A 23749-nucleotide genomic window follows, 5' to 3' on the forward strand; every position below is an offset into this window, starting at 1 on the left:
ATAAATGTGAAATTTTAAGCCCAACATGTATTATATTGATGTTAACAACTTACATGTAACTTCTTTGCCTATTTTTCTCTCATAGTTGCATTTTCCACACTGTGACCTAACATCTGCTGAAATGGAGCTTCTTAATATCCAGCAACATGTTTCATTGACTGGTAGTCAGCAAGGACGGAAGCTCCGACGGCATTCATCACACTCCATACCACATACTAGTAGCCGTGAAACTGATGTTGGGAGTCGCATGCGCACTGTTGAATCTCTTACTAATGAAATGGTGTCAAGCATTATGGGAGAAGTAACAAGGAGAGGAAGCACAGAAAAGCTTCTTTCATTAGAATCAAATGCTAAACCTACTGATCCTATCAGTGACAACAAAGACGTGACTGCAACAAGGTTAGTACATTTTGGAATGTTTCAAGCTACATTCTGCTCTTATATTCCCACATTTTTATATTACTTTTTCTGTAAGTGTGATATCAAAATGAAGTGATCAGTGTATTGTGTTAAATGTTTAATATTTTATTATCCATGTAGTTACTTCATTTCACTTGTCTGTCATTTCTTTTAAATTCCTATAACTTCATAAATATATTTTATTTAGGATCTTCATAGCACTGATTGAGTCACTCTCTCTGTTAAAGCTCTCTACTGCATGATAAATCTTCATTTTCATCATAACTAATACTCTGTTACTGCAGTGACATACCTCATATTTATTTGAACACAATTGTTTTTCCTTTTTTCCCATAGCTTTCCCTTTTCCTTCTCCTGTGGTATGTTGAATTAGGCCATATAAAATATTAAAGAGGACTTAACTTTGATTTATTACTCTTCCAACAAATTAAACTGCTATAGAATGGAAATAGATGTGTATTGTACAATTCTACACCCACAAAGATGATGAACTTTTATGATTGTAAATTTTGTTTTTCTCTTTAATCGCACCATTTACCATATACTTCTACCTATCCTTGTAAATTCTGCAATTTGCTTTACAGGCCAAACAATTGGAAGAGGGGGGGGGGGGAGGAAGGCTTTAAATAAAGTTGTGTATTCATGAAATGGAAGTTTTCACAGCTGAAATGTAACAGTTATTAAAAAACTTGTTTGGGATATTCTATGGTGATTTAATTGCTTTTATTGAATAAACTTGTGGAGGTGGCTTTCATTTATTGTACACAGCAGCTTGCTGCTGATTGTGCATCCACACAGGGCACAGTTCTGGTGTTGAAGAGCGAGTGTGCCAGACCCTCACCAGTGTGGTGGTAGTGTTAGTGTACAATAAGACAAAGCTGACAACGGCCAACTATGTTTAAATAAGAAACATGTATGATTTGGCTTTGATACTGAAGTACCTTGTTACAAAATCCCTCTCTACATGAACTTAAATTGCAATTCCCACCCCTCCTCCCTTCCCACCCCTCCTCCTGAAGATGTCTTCTGGAGGGTTCTCAAGATAATTCAGTTGGCCAAGGCATAATAAAGCAGAAAATGATAATAACTGTAAATATGTATTTTTCAACAGCTTGATGAATAGGAAATTGTTATTTCTTACAACAATAATGATTGGTACTTGACTGCTAGATACGTATTAATGACTGTAATATCCCTAAGCTTTTGAGACTGTAGGTACAGTCATTGGAAACTATTGAAATTATCATAGAAAGGAAAAGATGTAGGAATATGTGAGAATATCAAGATGAAACAACATTTCTGACACATAATATGGATTGTGATTAATTTTGCCACCTTTGAACTTCATCCCGTGTAGTCTAGTATTTACACTCAGATCCATTCTGTATATGACTATTAAGCGTAAGTTTCTCAGCATTTTCAGATTTTCTTGGAGTTATCTTCCACTTATATTTGAATCTTTAGACAAGATAAGAATTAGGAAGTTTAAGCATTAATTCATATAGTTTCAAAGTAGAGAGTGATATTTATGTCTTAATTGTTATTTGACCACAGGGCTGCAAGTGCCAAGCTAATGGAATGTGAAGAGTTATGCCTACAGATAGCTTTCCTACAGTTAGCAGCCTTAAAAACCCTTTCTGTTCTGTTGCGAAATGGTATTTATGCAGAACTGTTGCTAGTACCACATGCTGATTTTCTTGTTGCTGCAGAAAAGGTAAGTCTTTACCTAAGGACCACAGCATTAGGAACATGTTTTAATCCTTAATTAAATATTATGTTGTGTCCTTGTAGATTTACAATGCTATAGGATCTCTCGCTGATAACTGGTTTGTCCTAATGTCTGAATATGTAACTAAGGTTTAACGGGTAACAGTAACTCACTCTCATAATTTCTTGTGTCATGGACATTCAGTAAACTTTTTCGCAAGGAAGCAAAATGATGTCCCTTTTTTTTAAAAAAAATTTGATATGTGCATTTAAAGAACTCATCATACAGCAAAGGAAAATAATTTAATTGGTTTGAACTCTTATTGTAGGTACTCAATAACATCCAAAGGTCACACATAAACAATGACTATCACTAACTGTGAGGACCGGCTTTTAAAATTTATAGTAACAGTCAAAGTAAAACCTTTTTATCACAGATTGTTTTATGCAATACCTATCAAAAAGGTGAAGCAACAAGGAGCCTTATTCAAATGTTAATGTAAACAAAAATTGGGCGTGGAAATGATTAGAGCTGCAATTCTTTGTAAAGGCAGGATGGCCACAAAAGTGTGTCACTGTTGGTTCTGTTTAGTGAAGTTACCATCCCTGGTAAGGTATGTAAGGGGGCATGAACAGCATCAGATGTTGAGTGATCACTGTGAAGGATGCAGAGATGCTACTTACGTGATAAATTATTATCAGCACAGTTTTAAAAGGGCCTTATTGTGGGTCTCCATTTAGCTGAGTTGTTGGATCATGCACTATTCAGATTTTTGGGGCATTTGGATGTGGCATTGGCCTTATGTTGGACTGCATGAGAAAGTGAGGCCAGGCATTCTCGTCGTCATTGTTTTCGTTGCTCATGTCTGGCAACAGTAAGGGAGGGTGGTCATATTGTGCACCATGGACATCATGAGACTTCACATCTGTGCCTCCCATGTGAGAACAAGTAATGAACTCTGTGCAACATTCTATGTCATCCACACCTGTGATCAGGACTGGCAAGAGCTGGGCTAAAGAATTAGCACAGCATGCATAAGCTGCTGTCAACACCACAACACAAATAGCATTATTTGGAGTGGTGCTGTGACTGGGAAGTGTGCACTCCAGATGAATGACTTTCTGTTGTTTTCAATGACAAATCGTGGCTCAGCACTATCCGGAATGACCGTTGTTGGCAAGTATGAAGACGACCTGGGGAGAGGTTCCATTCTTCCAAAATTTAGGAGAGTCGCATCAGTGTTACTTCTAGTGTCAGGGTGTGGGGAGCCAATGGGTATGACTTCAGGTCACGGCTGGTAGTGATTGAGGGAAATCTGATGGGCCAGGGGTGTGTCACAGATATCCAGACATCCTGCATCCACTCTTGTTACCTTTCATATGACAGTATCACTGAACAATTTTTCAGTAGGACAAAATTCATCCACAAGTGGCACATATGTCTGTGAACTGTATGTGTGATGCTGAGGTATTCTCATGGCCAGCAAGATTTATCTGTCCCCAATAGACGTCTCCTCTGTCCCAGTGCTAGTATCCAGGGTAACAAGAACCAATTACAAAAGTTGGGGGGGGGGGGGCACCTTGCCTGAGGAAACGATAGAATGGATTTATGACATCCTTCTTAACCAGATCAGTGCATACACGCAGGCCATAGGGATGCAATATCATGTTAATAAGTAGGCTCATACTGCCAAGTTCTTTGTAAATTTGGCTCAATTTTGTAACCACTGAAATTTCAGTTTCTTCTCCCCTTATAAGTGCTTCAGTCTTTTTGTGTGGCAGTGTAGTTTTTCAAAACATTCGCCATTGAAACTCATATTGTTTTGCATTAGCACAAATTCTGTAATGACTTTCCCCCCCTCTCATGTTGGTACCTCAAAAACTAATGGTTCCAAAAGCCAACATAGTTTCTTGACAATTTGTACAGTTCTATCAACAGCACTAATAATTTCACAATCTGTTTGTAAGTACTGCCAGCAATTGTCTCACAATTTTATATTTTATGGGTATTAGGAAAAAGATATATTGCTACCACTGTAAAGATGACACATTGAGTTGCAGACAGCCACAATGAAAAGATTGTTACACGTTTAGCTTTCAGCCAGAGCCCTCTTCAGAAAAGAAAACTTTCACATATTGATTTGCACAAGTAAGCCCAGCTCTTGCACATGGGGCTGCCATATGTGACAGCTTGGACTGGAACGCAAGTGTCATTTTGAACAAAAGCAGTAATCTGGAGGGGGTGACAGTGGGTGAGGAATAGCTGAGTGAAGGCGGGGGGAGAAGAGTGGAGGCATGACAAGGCTGCCTCCAGACGCAGCATCAGGAGGCCGTAGGGCAGGGGCTTGCGGAGGGAGGGGGAAAGGGGTGTTGAAAAGGAGAGGAGCAGGGAAGGGGAAAGATGGGCGGATGAGTTGGCAGAGACTGGCACACAGTGAGGATGAGGAGACATGAATAAGGAGGATGTGCTGGGATGGAGATGGGGAGGGGACAGCAACTGTTGGGTTGGATGGAGGGCGTGGGGATAGTAGTTTAGTGTAGGTTGAGGCCAGAATAATATCAGGAATGTAGAATGTATTGTAGGGATAACTACCATCTTTGCAGTTCGGAGAAGCTGGTGGTTGAGGGGAGCATCCAGATGACCTGGGTTTCAAAGCATCCATTGAAATCAATCATGTTATTTTCAGTTGCATCTTGTGCCACAATGTGATCCACTTTGCTCCTTGCCACAGTTTGGCTGTGGCCTTTCATACTGTTGGGCAGCTGTTTGATAGCCATACAAATATAAAAAACAGTGCACTGATTGCAGCAGACTTGGTAAATGGCATGACTGCTTTCAGAAGTTGCCCGATCCCTGACGAGGTTCTGGGTGGTGAATTGGGCAGTTCTTGCACCTGAGTCTTGCACAGGGATGTGGACCCTGTGGCAAGGAGTTGGGATTGGGAGTGGCATAGGCATGAACTAGGATGTTGTGGAGGTTGGGTGGGTGACAGAACACCACTTTATGAGGGATGGGAAGGCTCTCGAGTAGGAAGTCCATCATTTCAGAGCATGATGACAGGTAATCGAAGACCTGACAAAAGGATAGGGTTCAGTTGTTCCAGTGCAGGGTGGTATTGGGTGACAAAGGGGACACTTCTTTGTGGCTGGTTCTTGGGGATGGTGGGAGGATTGGGAATGTGTGGGGATATGGCATGGGATATGTTTTGCAGACTAGGACTGGGGGAAAGTGCCTGTCTGGGAAAACCTTGGCGAGACCGTCAGGATACTAGGCAAGGAAGCTCTTGTCACTGCAGATACACCTTCCTCACTTGGCCAGACTGTATGGGAGGGATTTTTTGGTGTGGAAGGAATGACAGCTGTCTAAACGCAGGTACCATTGGTGGTTGGTGGACTTAATGTGGACAGAGGTGTGAATGGAGCCATCAGGGAGGAGCAAGCGGTCAATGTCCAGGAAAGTGGCACACTGAGTTGAGGAGGACTAGTTGAAGCAAATGGGAGATAAGGTGTTGAAGTTGTGAAGGAATGAGGATAGGGAATCTTGGCCCTGGTCCAGATCATTAAGATATCATCAGTGAACCTTAACCAGACTTGGGGTGTGATGTTTTGGGAGGCTAGGAAGGTCTCCACTAGATGGCCCATAACAGGCTGGTTAAGAGGTTGTCATGCGGGTGCCCATGGCTGTGCCACAGATTGGTTTGTATACCTCCACTTTGAAGGAGGCGTAGTTGTGAGAAAGGATAAAGTTAGTAAAATATATGAAGAAAGAGGTTCTGGTTTAGAGTCTGAAGTGCATTGGTAAAGGTATTATTCAGTTATGACAAGACCATAGGCATGAAGAATGTTGGTGTACAGGGAAGTAGCATCAACAGTGATCCAGGGAGGGATCTAGGAGGTAAAGGGATGGGGATGGGGGAGAGTCAGTGAGGGAAGGGATTGATATCTTCAAGATGAGAGGCTAGGTTATGGGTAGCAGATTGGAGATGTTGGTCAATGATGGCTGAAATTCTTTTAGTGGAAGCACAATAACCAGCTACAATGGAGCGTTCAGGATTGTTGGGGTTTTGTAGAGTTTAGGGAGAATGTAGAAGGTGGGTGTGCTGGGTGTCATAGGGGGTGGAGGGAAATTGATTCCTGGGTGAGGTTCTGGGATGGGCCTACAACTTTAAGCAGAGATTTGGCGTTATGATGGACTTCTGGTATGGATCACTCTGGCGGAGTCTTGAGGACTCAGATAATCGGTGTTAGCCTTCCGCCAGGTAGTCACTGTGATTCATAATGACATTAGTGGAACCTTTCTCTGCAGGCAGGATGATTAAGTCAGGATTTATTTTGAGGTTATGTATGGCTTTCCTTTCTTCTGCTGAAAGGTTGGTATTTTTAGGAAGAGACCTGGGGAAGAACAGTGAGGCCAAGTTGGAGGTAAGAAATTATTGGAAAGTTGCCAGGGAGTGATTAGGTGGGAGGGGGGAGTATAACAGTTTGATGATGGTATGAACTGGTAGAGGCAGAGTTCAGTGTTGGGATTAGGTTAGCTTTGGTTGGAGTGATTGGTGGCAAAGAAGTGTTTCCAATGGAGGGATTGTCAGGGGAGTAGGTCTTTGGCAAGTGCAACATGGTTAAATTTGGGTTTAGGGCTAAAGGTGAAGCCTTGGATAGGACTGAAACTTCTGCAGTGCTGAGGATTATGGTGGAAGGTTAACAACAGTGTTCTGGGAATGTTTTGGTTCTGAACTTAGTGAAGTGTAGTAAAGGAGTTTTGAGGGATGTGGCAAGTTCAAAAGGTTACACAGGGTCTGCATGCTATGAGTGGGGTTGACAAGTAGAAGCAATGTGGGTAGAATATGGATTGGATAGTGGTGCCCCAAGGTGGCATAGGGTGTCAGCAGGTTGGATAACTTATGGAGGTGGTGCCTGGAACACTCCTCCAGGTGCTGGAGACCAGGGGATTAAATTTCAGATATGTGAAGTATGTAGTAGTGATTGCACAGTAGCAGTATCTTGCAGAGGTAGCAGTGGTGGTTCTGAGATGCCAGTGCTATGGAGATTTGTTTTTGCAGTACCAGGTTTGTGAATCCAGGGAGTGTCGGAATCTGAAAAGGTGAAGGCCATTGTGAGAGGAGGGGTGGGATCCAGAGAAAGGAAACCAACCAAGGTGGCACAGTGGTTAGCACACTGGACTCACATTTGGAAGGATGATGGTTCCAATCTGCATCCAGCCATCCTGATTAAGGTTTTCTGTGATTTCCCTAAATCGTCTCAAGCAAATGTTGGGGTGGTTCCTTTGAAAGGGCATGGCTGGCTTCCTTCCACATCCTTCCATAATCTGATGGGACCAATGATCTCACAGTTTGGTTCCCTCCCCTGAATCAACCAACCAACCAACCAACCAAAGAAAGGAATTTTAATGGTTAGGCTGTTGGGGGCAGGGGGATTCCATGGTCTAGTCAGCATTTCAGTAATAGGATGCAGGAGTGGGTTTTAACCATTGAAAGGATTTTTTTTTTTTTTTTGAACTGGTGCAGAAAGATAGAGCAGTGGTCCATTGTGACAGGAATGGCGTAGGGGAAACGGGGATGACATAGAAATGGGAAATGAAGGTTTTAGTTGTGAGGGGTGCTGAATAACAGAAAACGCATATGAAAATATGTAAAGATGTGCAAAAACACACACAGATATGTAAAAATATGCACAAATACTGAGAAGTACACACAAATATGTAAGAATCTGCTAAAGTGTGTGAAAGTATTTACAGATCTGCACAAACTTATAAAAAGTGGTAGAAAAGGAATGAATGAGTTAGGGTACTATGTGTGTATTGGAACAGGGGAAATGGGGATTGATCAGGTTGAGGTTCACTTGTGGAAAGTAAAATATGAAAATATGCTATGTTGAGGGAGGAAATGTCATCAGTAGGAATGACTATAATCATTAGTGGGAAGAATTTGGCGAATCAGATGGTGCGCTGACAATCCACGTGGGCAATTTGTCATCTGTTGTTTGTGGACAAGGTTGTTGATACAGTGTGGCTCGGACATTAGAGCATGTGCGGTCTGGAAGGCTATGCATAAACACAGGAGAGAAGAGAAAGAATGGATACTGAGAGTAAGAAATATGAATTATGTAGGATACAGGAGATGACTCACCGAAAGTCAGAAGTGCTGCTTCATCGATAAGTACACAGACAGAAGGTACAGAGCTTGGTTAACTTTTGGAATGCACTTTCTTTTTCAAGCTCATAGGAAAAACATGACACACACTCACTCACATGCAAGTGCGACTGAACACAATCATGGAGACAGGCATGTGCATGTGAATGAGTGTGTGTCATATTTTTCCTACAAGCTTGAAAAAGAAAATGCATTCCAAAACCTAGCCAAGCTCTGTTCCTTTTGTTTGTGTATCTATCGACAATGCAGTGCCTTTGCCTTTGGGTGAGTCATCCCCTTTATTCCTAAATAATTTGTAATTCTAAACCAGAACTATGCGTAAGAGGAGCAGGAGGTGGCGAGTAGAAGCATATGGCAGATCTTACATCTTGACAGTTTGCGTAGGCACTTGTTTTGGGTATAGTAAGAACTGTGAAAAGCACACTTCATGTATCTGGAATAAATATGTATTTTATTTCAACAGTGTAGGAAAAGACAGATTGCTACTTACTACCATAAAGAAGACACATTAAGTTGCAGACAGGTACACTTAAAAGAACTAACATAAAGCTTTCATCGGCAGCCTTCATCAGGAAAGACAGACAGACACACACACACACACACACACACACACACACTCACGACTGAGTCGGTGGTCATGTGTGTGTGTGTGTGTGTGTGTGTGTGTGTGTGTGTGTGTGTGTGTGTGTCTGTGTGTGTCCTTACTGATGAAGGCTATGGCTGAAAGCTCTATGTGTGCCTGTATGCAACCTAACACATCTTATTTGTGGTAAGTAGCAATCTGTCTTCTCCTATATTGTTAATATCCCTACTTGGAGTTTCCATTGTATTTTTGTTTCCTTCTTTTTCATTTCATTTCTATTTATTGAAATAAAATTGACATACATTTGAGTGCCAAAAAGCTTCATATGCAAGAACCTTCAGAGATACATGCTTAATCTAAATACAAAATCTGTGTCATCCCCTCATAAAGAACCTGGTAAAACTGTTAATCATGTGTATATCCCCATTTCATTGTACATAATTTATTTCAAATTTTTTCCATGAATTCCTTATCTGCTGACATCCTGACTTTCTTCCATCAGCATGGAAGCTAGAAAATGGTAATGGATTTGTTCTTTCCGAGCCTAAACAAAGGAAGTAAAAAAACTAGCAGTATGACTTAGTTGTTAAAGATTGACTCTGAACTGGTTTTTTGTGGTTGACTTATGGTGTTACTGTACATATCAGGTACACAGAAGGATATGGCATTAGAACCTTATTAGGATTATCATTTTGGAAAGTTGCCTCCAGGAAACACTTACAGAATATTTAATAGGGGTTGTAACAATATTATGAAAGATAGAAGCTTTCGGCCAACAAAGCCTTTGTCAAAAATAGATGACACCACACACACACACACACACACACACACACACACACACACACACACACACACACACACACCACTAATAAAAGCTCCATTACTGACTTATACAGCGTTCCCTAAATTCAGGCCTTTGAGTAGCATTTCCAAAATAAAAAAATTACATACAGTTGGTGCGCTTTACATATAGCATATTAAATAACTTTTGTTTTACAGTTTTTTTAAATATAAACCAGCGAAAGTAACAGTCTTTATTTCATATTTACTATTGTTGGTTTATTTTTAGGAAACAGACAAGAAAGAATTAAGAGAGTGTGACAGTTTGGTAGAAGAAACAAAAAATGATGCTAAAGATGAAGCTGTACTACCGGAAGACAAGGATCTTGCAGAAGTGCTTAAGAATATCATGAGGTAAAGCAAAAAGAATGAGCCAAGAAGATGATGCATAGCTGCGAAGAGCTAAAACTTTAGAGAAACTCATCATAGACAGTTGGGTGCAAATGCTATCTTATCAGTTGTAATATTATCTGATCTATTTTTCAAAATCTGGAAGCAGTAATTGCTCTGACTGTGTATTTCATTTGCATATTATTTCTGTTTCATCTCTCTGACTTAATTTTTTGGTGCTTTAGTATTTATTGCAACTTTGAGAATTATAAAAGATTATTTATATATGCTTACTTATTTACCGAAAGGATGCCGAAGCATTCATAACTAATTTAATGGATTGGTTAAATTTAAAATGTACTTCTGATGCAATGATGTAAAACTGTATTAGTACTGTGTTGTTGAGATAGTGCTCCTGTTGCCACAGTGAATGCAATAATTTATTGTGCCATATGGCTGTGACATCATGAAATCTTGTACTGGCTGTTGTTGGATAGGTGAGGCTTGCAGGTTAGTGCCTCTGATAGTAATCAGATCATGGGTGCCAAGAAAATGGAACATCCAATTTTTGATGCGAAGCAGTTACTGGTCTCTTCCTGTTTTGCTGTGACAAAGATATTCCATGAGTAATTCAGTTTGGGGATAATGGGCATCAACATTGATTGGATAACTGAGCTTGAGCAAAGTGCAGCAAATAACTTAGCAATTCAGTGCTGAACAACAACAGTATCAAGTGATCAGCAGCCATACCAGTCAGAGCCACTTTTTTGTTGTGGGATACAGATACCACACCCCACTTGTGTATCAGCTCTTAGCTTGTCACAATGCACAGAGATTGTCATGGACACAGAAGCACATACAGTGTATGCTAGTAGCAAGGAAAAGGGTTGCCTGGACTGATGAGTCACAGTAATTTGTATGTACACCAAAGGCAAGGAACGAGTATGTTGAAAACCATGGGAGGCGATGCATGATATGTGCTGGCAAGTGGTATGTGTTCTCATATGTCATCGCAGACTTAGAGCTTAATCAGCATAAGTATGGTTTATTGTTGCAACTATTCACAGAAGTCATTGAAGACACTTTTTTATTAAAAGTAATAGACCCTTTCCTACAATCTGTGGCAATTTAAAAAATAAAACCAGCTGTAGTCAATATAAAAGTCAGTAGCATTTCACTCCATTTCCATATGACAACACGAACAATCTTATTTACCACTTACCTACTCACCAAGCAGCAGCACATGCATATGCATACAGGTGAAATTATTAACTTTCAGAAATACATCCATCTTTTCTGTCAAAAGAGAAGAAAGTTTTTGAGGAAAAGCAACTATTACAAGAAAATTCGCAAAAGCTGAGTATTCAAAAGTGGCAGAAACGTTAAAGGCAACTCATAGATGATGAAATTCTTGTGTTCGTATGATGTCAGCCTCTGTAAAAAAGAAGTTAAAGTCTGTGTCACAAGCCTGTGACTGAAGTGTCATTCTGACTGCCCATGAAGTGCAGCCCTTCTTTCTGTCGTGGCACTAAAAGGAGAAATTGTAGCAAGCCCCTCATTCTGGCCACTATTTACCCCCAGGATATAGCCTGCTACTCATTTTAACAGCTGCCTGAGTGGACCTGGTATTGTCCTAGGGGGACTGTAAAGAGAGAAAAATCCCTTCCCCTAACCACATTTCAACGCAGGACATCCAGGGTCAGAGTCAAGTGCTCTACCTGTTAAACTACCGCAGCTCCTGTCACACTTTCTGTGACTGATAAAATTTAATAGACAAATGATAATTAGGATAATTAAAGCATAGGAAGCCATTGAGGAGGCCAGAAATAGTGCATAAATTTCAATTCATTACTGAGCACTTATTTTTATTTTCTATTTTGTGTGTGCTGCTAGGGCAGACAAGAGATACTAAATAGACAGTCATGGGTGTAGAGGTATTATTCTGTACAGTTCATGAATCATTATTCCAGTCCATGAAGAGGTTATTAATTTTTTCCAAGATGGCTTTATCATTGGAAAAAGCACTTGTGGGAACTTGAATGGTGCCTGGCACTTGGGAACACAAGGCAGACTGTTGTGGCATCAGTGTTTGGTAACCTAACTGGTTTGAGCATCCATCCCCAAGCTATCAAAATTAACAAAATTAGGTTGGCTGGGAAAAAAAACCCTCTCTCTGTGGTCGTACAGCTTTTCTTTGAGTGTTGAGTTTTTCAGTAGTGTCCAAAGCTAGTGGTGAGTCACAGTTTGCCCTCATTTTTATTTTTATATCTATCTATGTTCCATGATTGCTTGTGAGCGTCTTTTATTTACTGACCGAGCACTGTCAGTCAGGCCCTTAATGATTGATTCTCTACAACTGTAGCTTATTTGCCACTCATTTAAGAGCCTTCAAATTTATTAACTGTTGTGAGCCTTTTTGTAAATTTACAATGAGCTTCTATGAAACAATGTATCTGTTTGGGTCTTTAGTTGACTGTTATTTAAGTAGATTAGTGCTGTCACCTCTTGCCCTTAAATTTGATCGTGCTTCACCATCATCACTGTGATCAAGTATGAGGTCGAGGCAAATTAAGCCTGCCATAGAAGAATGTTGTGCTTTAGGCAGCAGTGAGAATATGAGCCAGTGGATGCAGGCTTAGTTTTTACATTTGGTGATTGTCTTGGCTTGCTTTAGGTCTGAAAAGATCTATCAGCCAAACTGACTTTGCCCATGAGGCCCACCACCACCATCACGTACAGTCTGTTCACCTTTTTTCTCGCAAATGTGACTGACATTATTGTAAGCATGTCTCATAGACCTGGGCTTTTGCTGGAAATATTTTTCACTTCTTGGGGAGAAGCTCCATCTGTACAGAGAAGCAGAGTACATTCTTCAACAGAAAGATTCTGATACACTCTATTGCAGTGGTTTCCAACCTATCTAAGACCATTACTCCTGCTTGTAAGCAGGAATTAACTAATAACACCGGTGCCGCCACCACCACCACCACCACCACCAATACCAACATTAGTACCTAACAGAATTTTAGAATGAAAAAGAATCTTAGTTGAACATTTTTATTTGTATGTACTGAAAGATACGTGATATGTAGTTTTTGTATCTATTTTATAAACCATGAACTGCTAAGTCAATGAGACAGTTGGTACCACTTGCTTATAACAGTTTTTTTTATATAGAAACATTAAGCAGTTCTCAGTGCATAGCAAGAGCTATGTATAGTTTCTTCTTATGAAAGAGACCCAACTATCCGTATTGAGGGTAGACACTTGTTACAGAAAACTCTGCTGCACCATTCCTCTCCCTAGTGGCACGTGCTTCGCTCACACCCTGCCCACCAATTTAAAATCAATTAAATTAAAATGTGTGCATTATACTTATTATTTTTAAATCACATAATTGTCAGATTTCTTAGTTTCTTATAAAGTGGCAAAATTGGAAGACTTCAAGCTGTCAGTGCTTTGTACCTGACCATTGCCACTAACAACAACAACAATGATGATGATGATGATGATGATGGTACTGTGTAGTGTCTACAGCATTGTGGTAGCCATTACATAATAACTGTTGTATTGTGCTGTCTGTTAGTTCATTTACCTGTTGCAAAATGAATTTCTCGTCCATTGCAGGAACTACCTACAGCTCGGAGAAAGCATTTTCGTGATATATTTAAGCATATGTGACATATATGTAGTCTTATTAATTTTACTGTCGCAGATGCATGGTACAGAGCAGGAAGTATGCTTGTATTGTATAACTATGTGAGAAATATATTGTTTACACTTTTATTCCACAAGCTATGACATCCACCACATTACTTCAGACATTAATGCTATTATTTAAGAGAAAAAAAATTATTGGTAACATATGAAATTGGTGTTACAGTCGTATTAAATAACAAACATTGATCTTGTAAAAATAATGTGCTTTTAGGACTGAAATGCAGTCAAACCCCCTTGGTTTTTACCCCTCAGACAATTTTATTTTACTCCTCATCAGATGATTTATTACCAGGTTGGGAACCATTGGTGTAGTGTGTGGTTTCCGCTCCTGGCATTCTTCATGGGCAAGATGAAGAGGAATGGCTGACTTTGTTTTGTTTGATTATGCATCTTAAGAGCTACGTACCTCCCAGAATACAATGTGTGTCAGTCCTTCATTGACGGCCTTTCCATCAATAGCCCATAGAAGACTCATCAAAAGGGCTGTCACTACTGTTACTTTTAGTGATACTGGTTGTGGATGCTACATCTGGGCAATGTATCATTCTACAAGCTCTCTGAGGACCTTGTAATCATACATGCAATTTGTCTTCATAATAAGAATAGCATTGTTGAGCATATACTTTATGCCAAATTCAAAAGCAACTATCTTCCCAAATGCCTACTAAAATTCAGGCTGTTTCTACATTTAAATACATACTCCACAAGCCACCGTATGGTGAAATGGAGCAAGGGAAAAATGATTGCCCACGTATGTCCTTGGGACCTCCCCTGGGCAGAATGGGTGGCACAGGGCAAATCTCTTGCTGGTGGTCAAACACTAGCAGTCTCTAAGTGCTCAATGTCCCAGTTTAGTGCAAGGAATTATCAGCACCAATTATTCATCTCCATGCCCAGACCATGGGAGGTACACCAGGCTACAGGTAGAAGCAAACCTTATTCGCCCCAGTACCTAGTATGTACGAGAGCTGATGGGTAATCTTTCCTGTTGATGAAGCCTCAGTTTTTTATGCAGCATTTAGAGGACAAGTTTCAGGAGGTGGGGGATTGTCAAAAATGCGATCTGGGTCAGTCCTAATAAAAACAGCATCCTCTGCCCAGCCATGAGCATTACTCACCTGTAACAAGCTGGGGGATGTTTCTGTTTCCATTATGTCCCCTATGAGCTTAAATATGGTCCAGGATATTATATTCCACAGGGACCTCTTCTGCAGTCCAATGACGAGTTGCGGACCAGGTTATAGTGACATTGTGTTCATTCTGTCCAGCGCATTCGTAGGGGCCCGAAGGATAATCAGGTTGCCACCAGTACCTTCATCTTGGCCTTTGAGGGTGACACATTACCCAAGAAGTCAAGTTGATGGTATACTGATGCGATGTAAAGCCACATATATCTCCCCCCCCCCTCCCCTCCCCCCCAAATCACAAGTCAAGATTGTGGACATCCTAATACTCCATGTACCCCACCTCCTATCTGTGTCAACTGCTGCAAGCACCCTGCAGCATTCTCCAGAAAGAAAGGAAAATCATGGAATACAAGATCCTGGACCAACTAAGCTACACAGAGGCTAAGAGTAAATTTGAAAAGCTAAACCCTGTGCGCATGACATGGTCTTATGCCACAGCTACAACAACAGTTCCAGCCCCATGAGCTCTGCCATTTGTAGTTGGCACTCAGGTCTGCAAGACTACATCTGCCCCCTTGCTGGGGGGAGGGGAGAGGGGACACTCCTATCCCTGTTGCTCCTGCAACACCTACTTCGGGAGCAATACCCTCCCAACCATCAGGGACATCAGTTACCATTTCTCAGCTGGAGAAGCATCAGTCTTCTTCAGCTCTTCTTGTTAGGAGGAGGTCCTTTGGGTCACTCTCTTCCCCAATTCCCCAGGTTCCTGCCAGTGGGAAAGAGTACACCTGCCAGTGGCTGAAGAACCCACAGGCTTCAAGATCCTCGTCAGCCCCTGAGACTGAATCAGTGAAGCTCTCCCAGCCAGAGAAGCTCAAGGAGCAGCGAGAGACATCCAAAAAGAAAAATACCCCCCAAGAAAAAAGAAATTGCCATGGCCCCCACACCACCACTACCTACAAGTTCTGCACCTGAGGATGAGGTGGGATCCCCAAAGGACCTACATCTCGCTGGACCGTCAGACCCAATGGATATAAATCACAAAAGTACTCAGTCGGTAGCAGCAGGTGACCCTGAGTCATAAACTGCCTCCTTGGTCCCTTCATGCTTTCCCAGCCTCCAGACAGCATCATTCTCCAATGGAATTGCGGCAGTTCAATCAACCACCTGGCAGACCTATGACAACTGTTAAGCTTTACACATGCTTTCTGCATTGCTCTCAAGGAAACCTTGTACCTGGCAATGCGGACCCTTGCCCTTTGCAGCTATAGGGGATATTACAAAAATCTTAGTGAATATAATAGTACATCAGGTGGAGTATGCATCTACGTCCTGAACTTGGTATGTAGCAAGCCTGTGCCCCCCTCAAATTCCTCTCGAAGCTGTGGCTGTCAGCATAAGGACAATGCAGGAAATAACTGTTGCAATGTATATCTTCCTCCAGATGTTGCAGTATCTCTGAACATATCAGCTGCACTGATTAATCAACTTCCCAAACCTTTTCCACTATTGGGAGATTTTAATGCCCATAACCCCTTGTAGGGTGACACCATGATTACTGGCCAAGGTAGAGATGTTGAGAATTACTGTCTCAACTAGACCTCTTCCTTATAAATCTGGGGCCCCACACATCTCAGTGTGGCTCATGGTGCTTACTCGGCGAACGAATTATCACTTTGCAACCCAGGACTTCTCCCATCTGTTCACTGGAGAGTCCATGACGACTTGTGTGGTAGTGACCATTTCCCCATCTTCCTGTTGCTCCCCCAGCATCATTCCCCACAGGCACCTACCCAGATGGGCTTTTAACAAGGCAGACTGGGGAGCTTTCACATCTACCATCATTGTTGAATCTCCCCTATATGGTAACATTGATGTGGTGGTCTAGAGAGTAACCACAATGATCGTTTCTGCTGCAGAAAACGTGATCCCACATTCTTCAGGGCACCCCTTCTGGCGAAAGACATTACTTTGGTGCTCATCAAAAATTGCTGAGGCCATTAAAGAGCATAGGCAGCTCTACAGTGACATAAGAAGCACCCATCACTGGAGCACCTAATAGGTTTTAAATGGCTCCATGGCTGTGTTCGCCAGCTCTTAAAAAGACAAAAACAGGAGTGTTGGGAGAAGTATGTCACAACTGTTGTGTCACATATGTCTCCTTCGCAAATCTGGGTGAAGATCAGATGCATCTTTGGGTACTGGAACTCAACATGTGTCCCTGGCATTTCCAACAATTTAACGTTATCTACCGGCGCCAACTATCTACCAATGCTGACTATTTACCGAACCTAACACAAGTGCCGAGCACATTGCTGAGCACTGTGCTTGGGTCTCTACATCAGAGTATTATCCCCCAGAAATTCATACCCTCAAATGATAGATGGAAGGAAGACTCCTCTTGTTCACTAGACGCCACGGTGAACCATATAATGCTCCAGTTACTGAGTGGTAGCTGCTGTGCGTTCTTGCACATTGTCCCAATAAAACTCCTGAGCTAGATCACATACACACTCAGATGATTAAACATCTCTTGTCGGACTACCAGCGACATATCCTCGTCATCTTCAACTGCATCTGGAGTGATGGCATATTCCCATCACAGTGGGGGAAAACACCTTCATTCCAGTGCTCAAACCTGGTAAAAATCTGCTTGATGTGAATAGCTGTTGGCCCATCAACCTCATCAACATTCATTGTAAGCTGCTAGAATGTATGGTGAGTCAGCGGTTGTGTTGGCTCCTGGAGTTACAGGGCCTAATAGCTCCGTGCCAAGGCAGTTTCCACCAGGGTCGCTCTACTGCTGATAACCTAGTAGTGTCCCTCGAGTCTGCCATCCGAACAGCCTTTTCCAGACACCAACACCTGGTAGTTGTCATTTTTGATTTAAGAAAAGCCTACAATATGAGCTGGTGACACCATATCCTTGCCACTTTGCATGAGTGGAGTCTCTGGGCCCCACTCCCGATGTTTATCCTAAACTTCCTGTCACTCCGTAATTTCTGTGTCCAAGTTTATGCTTCCCCCATATCCAGAAGAATGGGGTCCCACAGGGCTCAGTATTGAGTGTCACTTTATTTTTAGCAGCCATTAATGATGTAGCAGCAGCAGCTGTGGAGCCGCCCAGCTGTGGAGCCACCCTTCTCATGTTCTCTGCATGCACACGACTTTTGCATTTCCTACTGCTCCTCCAGTACTGGTGCTGCTGAGTGGCGGCTACAGGGAACCATCCACAAGTTGCAGTCATGGGCTCTAACCCACGGATTCCAGTTTTCAGCCGTTGAGTCATGCTTCATGCACTGCGGTCAGTGCCGTATCATTCATCAGGGACCAGAACTTTACCTTGATGATGATCTATTCACTGTAGTGGAGACCTATCGATTCTTAGGACTGCTTTTGACACCCGATTGACTTGGCTTCCTCATCTTCGGCAGCTCAAGCGGAAGTGCTGGGAAACACCTTAATGTTCTCTGCTGCCTGAGCAACACCAACTCGGATGCAGATTGCTCTACACAGCTGTGGCTGTACAAAGCCCCTGTTCAGTCCCACCTTGAATATGGGAGTCTTGTTTATGGTTCAGCAGCGCCCTCAGCATTGTTGTTACTAGAGCCAGTGCGCCACTGTGGTGTTCGAATAGTGGCAGAAGCTTTTATAATGAGTCCAGTGATCAGCTTGAGGCTGGGGTCCCTCCGTTGCAGATCAGGCGCCGACAGCTGTTTGTCAGTTATGTTGTGTATATTTGTAGCTCTTCTGAGCATCCAAATTACCATCAGCCGACAGCTGTTTGTCAGTTATGTTGTGCATATTTGAAGCTCTTCTGAGCATCCAAATTACCATCTCCTTTTCCCAACCACAGCAGCCTATCTCTCACATCTGCAGTCCAGGTCAGGGATTATGATCACTGTCCACACCTAATCCCTTCTGTTTGAACTGGAGTCCTTCCCTTTACCACCTCTCCTCTGGGTCCATTCACATACACCTCCATGGTGTATACCTAGACTGCAGCTTCAGCTGGATCTTTTGCATGGCCATAAAGACTCTTGCGGCTGTTCACTGTCTCTCTTTCTTGATTCTTGACACACCCTGGGACTCTGAAGTAGTCTACACCAACGGCTCAATGGTTGATAGTCACATTGGTTTCGCCTACACTCACTCAGGACATATTGAACAGTGCTCCTTGCTGGATGGCTGCAGTGTTTTCATTGTTTAGTTAGTGGCCATATCCTGTGCTCTTGAGCAGCTTACAAGCTACTGACCAGTGCTACCCTCACCATCCTTTGGTGCAACCATCCAGGAGTCTGTCTATGCCCTGAAATGGTCTGGTTGTTCAATGGTGTTTGTCTGGACTCTGGGACACATCAGAATCACAGTAAATGAGCTTGCTGACAGGCTGGCCAAACAGGCTACTCAGAAACTGCTTCTGGCGATTGGCATCTCTGAAACTGACCTGCACTTGGTATTATGCCGCAAGGTTTTTCAAATTTGGGATATGGAATAATATAATCTAGCTATGCCCTATAAACTGCATGCCATAAAGGAGACTATGGATGTGTGGAAGTCCTCCATGTGGGCCTCTCGCAGGGACTCTGTGGTCCTCTGCCAGCTCCTCATTGGCAACACTTGAGAGACCCATGGCTATTTCCTCTGCTATGAAGACCCACCCCATTGTCGATGCACCAGCCAATTGATAGAGGCCCACATTCTGTTGCAGTCTCCTACTTTAGCTGACAACATCTCATTGACTGATTTAGTTTTACATTTTATACGTGATTGGGGGAAAGGAGGGGAGGGGGAGCAGTTATTGTTCCATTGAAGTTGTAGTGCATGTCGTTTGTCACTCTGTGTTCTCTTCCCTAGTGATTTTAGGCTAGAGGTTTTAATGTGTTGCAGAGTGGCTGGCTTATCCATTTTTATTCTCGTGATCAGCCAGCCACCATCATCTGTTCTCATATTTTAATCCCCTCTACCCATTTCTTGTGTCTCCCTGTGGTTTTCTTGTCTTTTTTTTCCATTGTAGTGTTTGTTGACCTTCTGTAGTCCTTGTGGTTTCTTATTTTCTCCAAGTTTTGTGCAGAAAATCTTGTTTGTTTTATGCTTTCCCTCGTTGACTTGTTTTATGCTTTCCCTCGTTGACTTGTTTTATAGGAACAAGGAACCGATGACCCAAGTGAATTAGTCCCCCTGCCCCCTTAAACTGATTATATCTACCTTACCTTACATTCTAAAGAATGAAATTGTCCAAAAGTAATAGTTTTATTTTATTTTTTCCAAAAGATATTTTAACTAGCTTATTAATACCCATTGGTGCAAACTATCTCAGACACGTACTGAAACTGTAATGGTAACCAAAAAGAGCTATTACTTTTGATACGTGTAACCACTAGCCTAAATACCAATCATTAAACAAAATCACCGTATTGATAATAGCTGAATTGGAGCATCTGGCAACTGCAGATGACATTAAGGCCCGTCTGCACACAACGATCTGTCTGCGCAAATGTCTGTGCAGATCACATCTGCGCAGACAGATCGTTGCGTGTGGACAGGAGATTTGCACCGACATGAGGTGTTTTGCACCGACGTGAGGTGTGTGCAAACCTCAAAGTTGGAGTTGGAGGTTTGAGCGAATCGTCTCAAATCTCTGGGTTCAAACCACATCTGCGCAGACAAGTTGGAGTGTGTGGACAGGAGATCGCCGCAAATCTGGCACAAAGCAGCAGCTTGTTCAGTCTTGTGTTTGTCTTTGTGCGCACGGAGCATTAAAATGGCTGACGCTCGTCAGTGTTCTAGACAGTTTATCAGTGAATTCATTGAACTTTATAGAAATGACCCATGTTTGTGAAAGATTAAAAGTAAAGAGTACAGTGACAGGAACAAAAAGACAGCTGCATACAATGCATTAATTGAAAAATTACGAGAAGTTGACGCACTGTCGAACTGAGAAACGGTAATAATAAAAATCGTTGTGGGCTGTTTACTGTAAATAATTATCAAAAGTTCAAAAATCTCGAAGATCTGGTGTTGGAGTGGATGAAATATACAAGCCAAGTTTGTGGTATTTTGTGATCCAAACACATCTAAAACAGCAAAAATATTGTGATTCTTCATCAGCAAAAATATTATTTGTAACTCGACAGAATTAATGTACTTGACTTGCCTTCATGAACTCATCCTTCAGGACAGCGTAAATAGCTTCACTTGTGTTGGGTATAATTTCACTCAATGCTTGTTTAGAAATTGCAGTTGAAAATTTAAAATCCTTATAGCTCCTTCCTGTTGCCAGGAATCTTAATGTCACCGTCAGCCGTTCATCGAGAAAAATTGCTCTTCTCATCAAGTATTTTTTCGTATAATATGAGAGGTTACGAGCGTTAAGACACAATTATAAGTTTCGACATCCATCTGTAAATAATTACGCCAGTCGTTAGGGTGGCCCTGCAACTCTCGCAGTAAATGTACGTGTGAAAAATGCTTTCGCTTTAGCAGCCACTATGTATACCATTTTGACCGCCCTCTCCATTTCCTGCGTTTTGTCTGAATGTTTTTTGCAACACAAGTTGTGAACACAGACCGCAACTGAATTTCTTCAGTTCCTAAATTTCAAAATAAATTAATTAAACTTCTGGCATTTTTGGCGAGTGTAATCGCTTGCCACTTTTATTTCTTTTCTACACTGACAGATGGCAGGCGAGTAGTAGATTGAAGTTTGTGTTGTGTGAACACAACACATTTGCAGCAATCTTCTGCATGTACAGACATCTGCGCCAATATCTGCGCAGACAGATCGTTGCCTGTGGACCGGCCTTTATACCGGACGGAAGTGACCTGGAAGTACTCCTTGAAATAATTCCCTAAGCAGTCTATGTGATTTCCTAAATTGTCAGAGTGTACATTACACAAAAAATTTACAACACACTGAACAGTAATTCTCTCAAATAATGGCTTGTTATTTTGGTTTCTATAACAAAAGAAACAATATGAGCAAAAATTTCATTGCTTCATACATTCTTTGTGAATAGAAATGCGTTATTCATTATGTATGCTTAAACAATGATTGCATAAATCCTTTCACAACATTCTACAGAAGAGATCCTCAAATGTTTTTGGCCCAGCATCCTCCACTTCCATCATTATCTCAAAATTTATGAACTTGATGTGTTTGCAAGAATGGCTTTGTATCTGAATGAATTTTCATGCATGCAGTGCTGTCTATCGACTCTTTAGGAAACTACTGCATTGTTGGTTTGATTCAGTAATCATTTACCAGTAGGTGACAGCAGATCACAATGGCCAAAACAATTGTACCTCCCATCAGAAGTGAAGAGTGCAGTGTGATTAGATTTTTGCTGGCAAAAGGATCTTCAGCTGCTGAAATATATTGTGAGTTATGAGTTGTGTATGGATCTGAAGTAATGAGTGACAAGAAAGTTCAAAAATCGTTTCAAGATTTTCAAAATGGCTGCATAAATGTTCACAGTGAACAGCAGAGTGGAAGGCCCAGTATTCGGACCAATGACAATGTTGATCAAGTGAACCAAAAGCTTCGGTAACTGATGATTAATGGTCTGGATAATGAATTCCAAAATGTTACTTGAACCTCAATTTACAGCGTTGTCACTGAACTGCTTGAGTATTACAAACTGTGTACGAGGTGGGTTCCAAAAATGCTCACTGGTCAGTACAAAGAGCAAAGAATGTATAGTGCACAACCATTTTTGGAGTGCTATAGATAAGTTGGAGATGATATGTTTCCCCAAATTGTTAAGGGCGACAAGATGTGGATGTCATACACCAACACAGAATCGAAACAACAGTCAATGCAGTAGTACCATTCAAGTTCACCCAATCCAAAGAAGTTTAAGCTGTCCCCATTCTCGAATTAAAAATGATGGCTACCACTTTTTGGGACGAAAAGAGTGTCCTTGTGATTGATTTCGTGGACCATGGGTCAACAATTACAGCTGACATATACTGTGAAATGCTGAGCAAACTGAGACGTGCGATCCAAAATTAACAATGTGGGAAACTGTCATGTGGCATAATCCTCCTCCATGACAATGCAACCCTCACATCGCTGCTAAAACCAATGGGAAGATTCAAGATTTCTGTTGGGAACTTTTCTGAGCACCCTCTCTCCCAGCTTTGCATAATCCAACTATTTCCCCTTCTTGCATTTGAAAAGTGTCTGTGTGGACAACGGTTTCAAAATGACAATGAAATCAAGAATGGCGTTGCCACCTGGTTCAATTACCAGGTGGCAGACTCCTGTACAGAGGGCTTAAAGAAGTTGGTGCTGTGTTACAGAAAGTGTACACATGTGAACAGCGATGATGTGGAAAACTGAAGTAGATATGTAGTAAAATGTTGCTGTTAATAAAAATCTTTTCTAATAAGCTTATTTTTGTTAATGACCAAACAGTCCTTAGTTTTGAAATACATCTCGGAAAATTGAAAACAATTCAACATTACATTTCTAGAAATAAATGTAGAACAGATTACTCAATAACAGATCATTGCTGTAACATTTATGATCCAATTTTACTCAAAATCAATATATGAATGTTTTCAAAAGGGCAGATAATGAATTGAAAATAAAAATTGGTTTTATTTAAAAAATTAAAAATCTTATTTTTTAAATTGTTATATTATGATTTTTATTTCTTTTTATTGAAATTATATATAAGAAGTTTAATGATTCACAGAATAACAAAAACATTGTTACAAATGTTTAATTAAGAGATCATTTCTCAAAGGTAAAGAAAATGCAGTATGTACCAGAATGTAATTGTGTGGAACTGGAATTTTCAATTGACGTTAAATGAAAGCAATATGGTAGCAATAAGACAGTGCCC

At 41.3% G+C, this 23749-nt stretch overlaps 1 protein-coding gene across 1 annotated transcript in view; it reads left to right on the plus strand.

Moving 5' to 3' along the window:
• The window catches only part of LOC126095271 (probable E3 ubiquitin-protein ligase HERC1), an 814023-nt gene that overhangs the window by 377369 nt on the left and 412905 nt on the right, over positions 1–23749 (plus strand). The window contains exons 35-37 of the mRNA XM_049910030.1: positions 86–399; positions 1975–2134; positions 9950–10074. Coding sequence (XP_049765987.1) covers positions 86–399; positions 1975–2134; positions 9950–10074 — 599 coding nt within the window. The remainder of the gene's footprint in view (positions 1–85; positions 400–1974; positions 2135–9949; positions 10075–23749) is intronic.

This window comes from Schistocerca cancellata, chromosome 8 (genome assembly GCF_023864275.1).
Source record: "Schistocerca cancellata isolate TAMUIC-IGC-003103 chromosome 8, iqSchCanc2.1, whole genome shotgun sequence".
Taxonomy (NCBI): domain Eukaryota; kingdom Metazoa; phylum Arthropoda; class Insecta; order Orthoptera; family Acrididae; genus Schistocerca; species Schistocerca cancellata.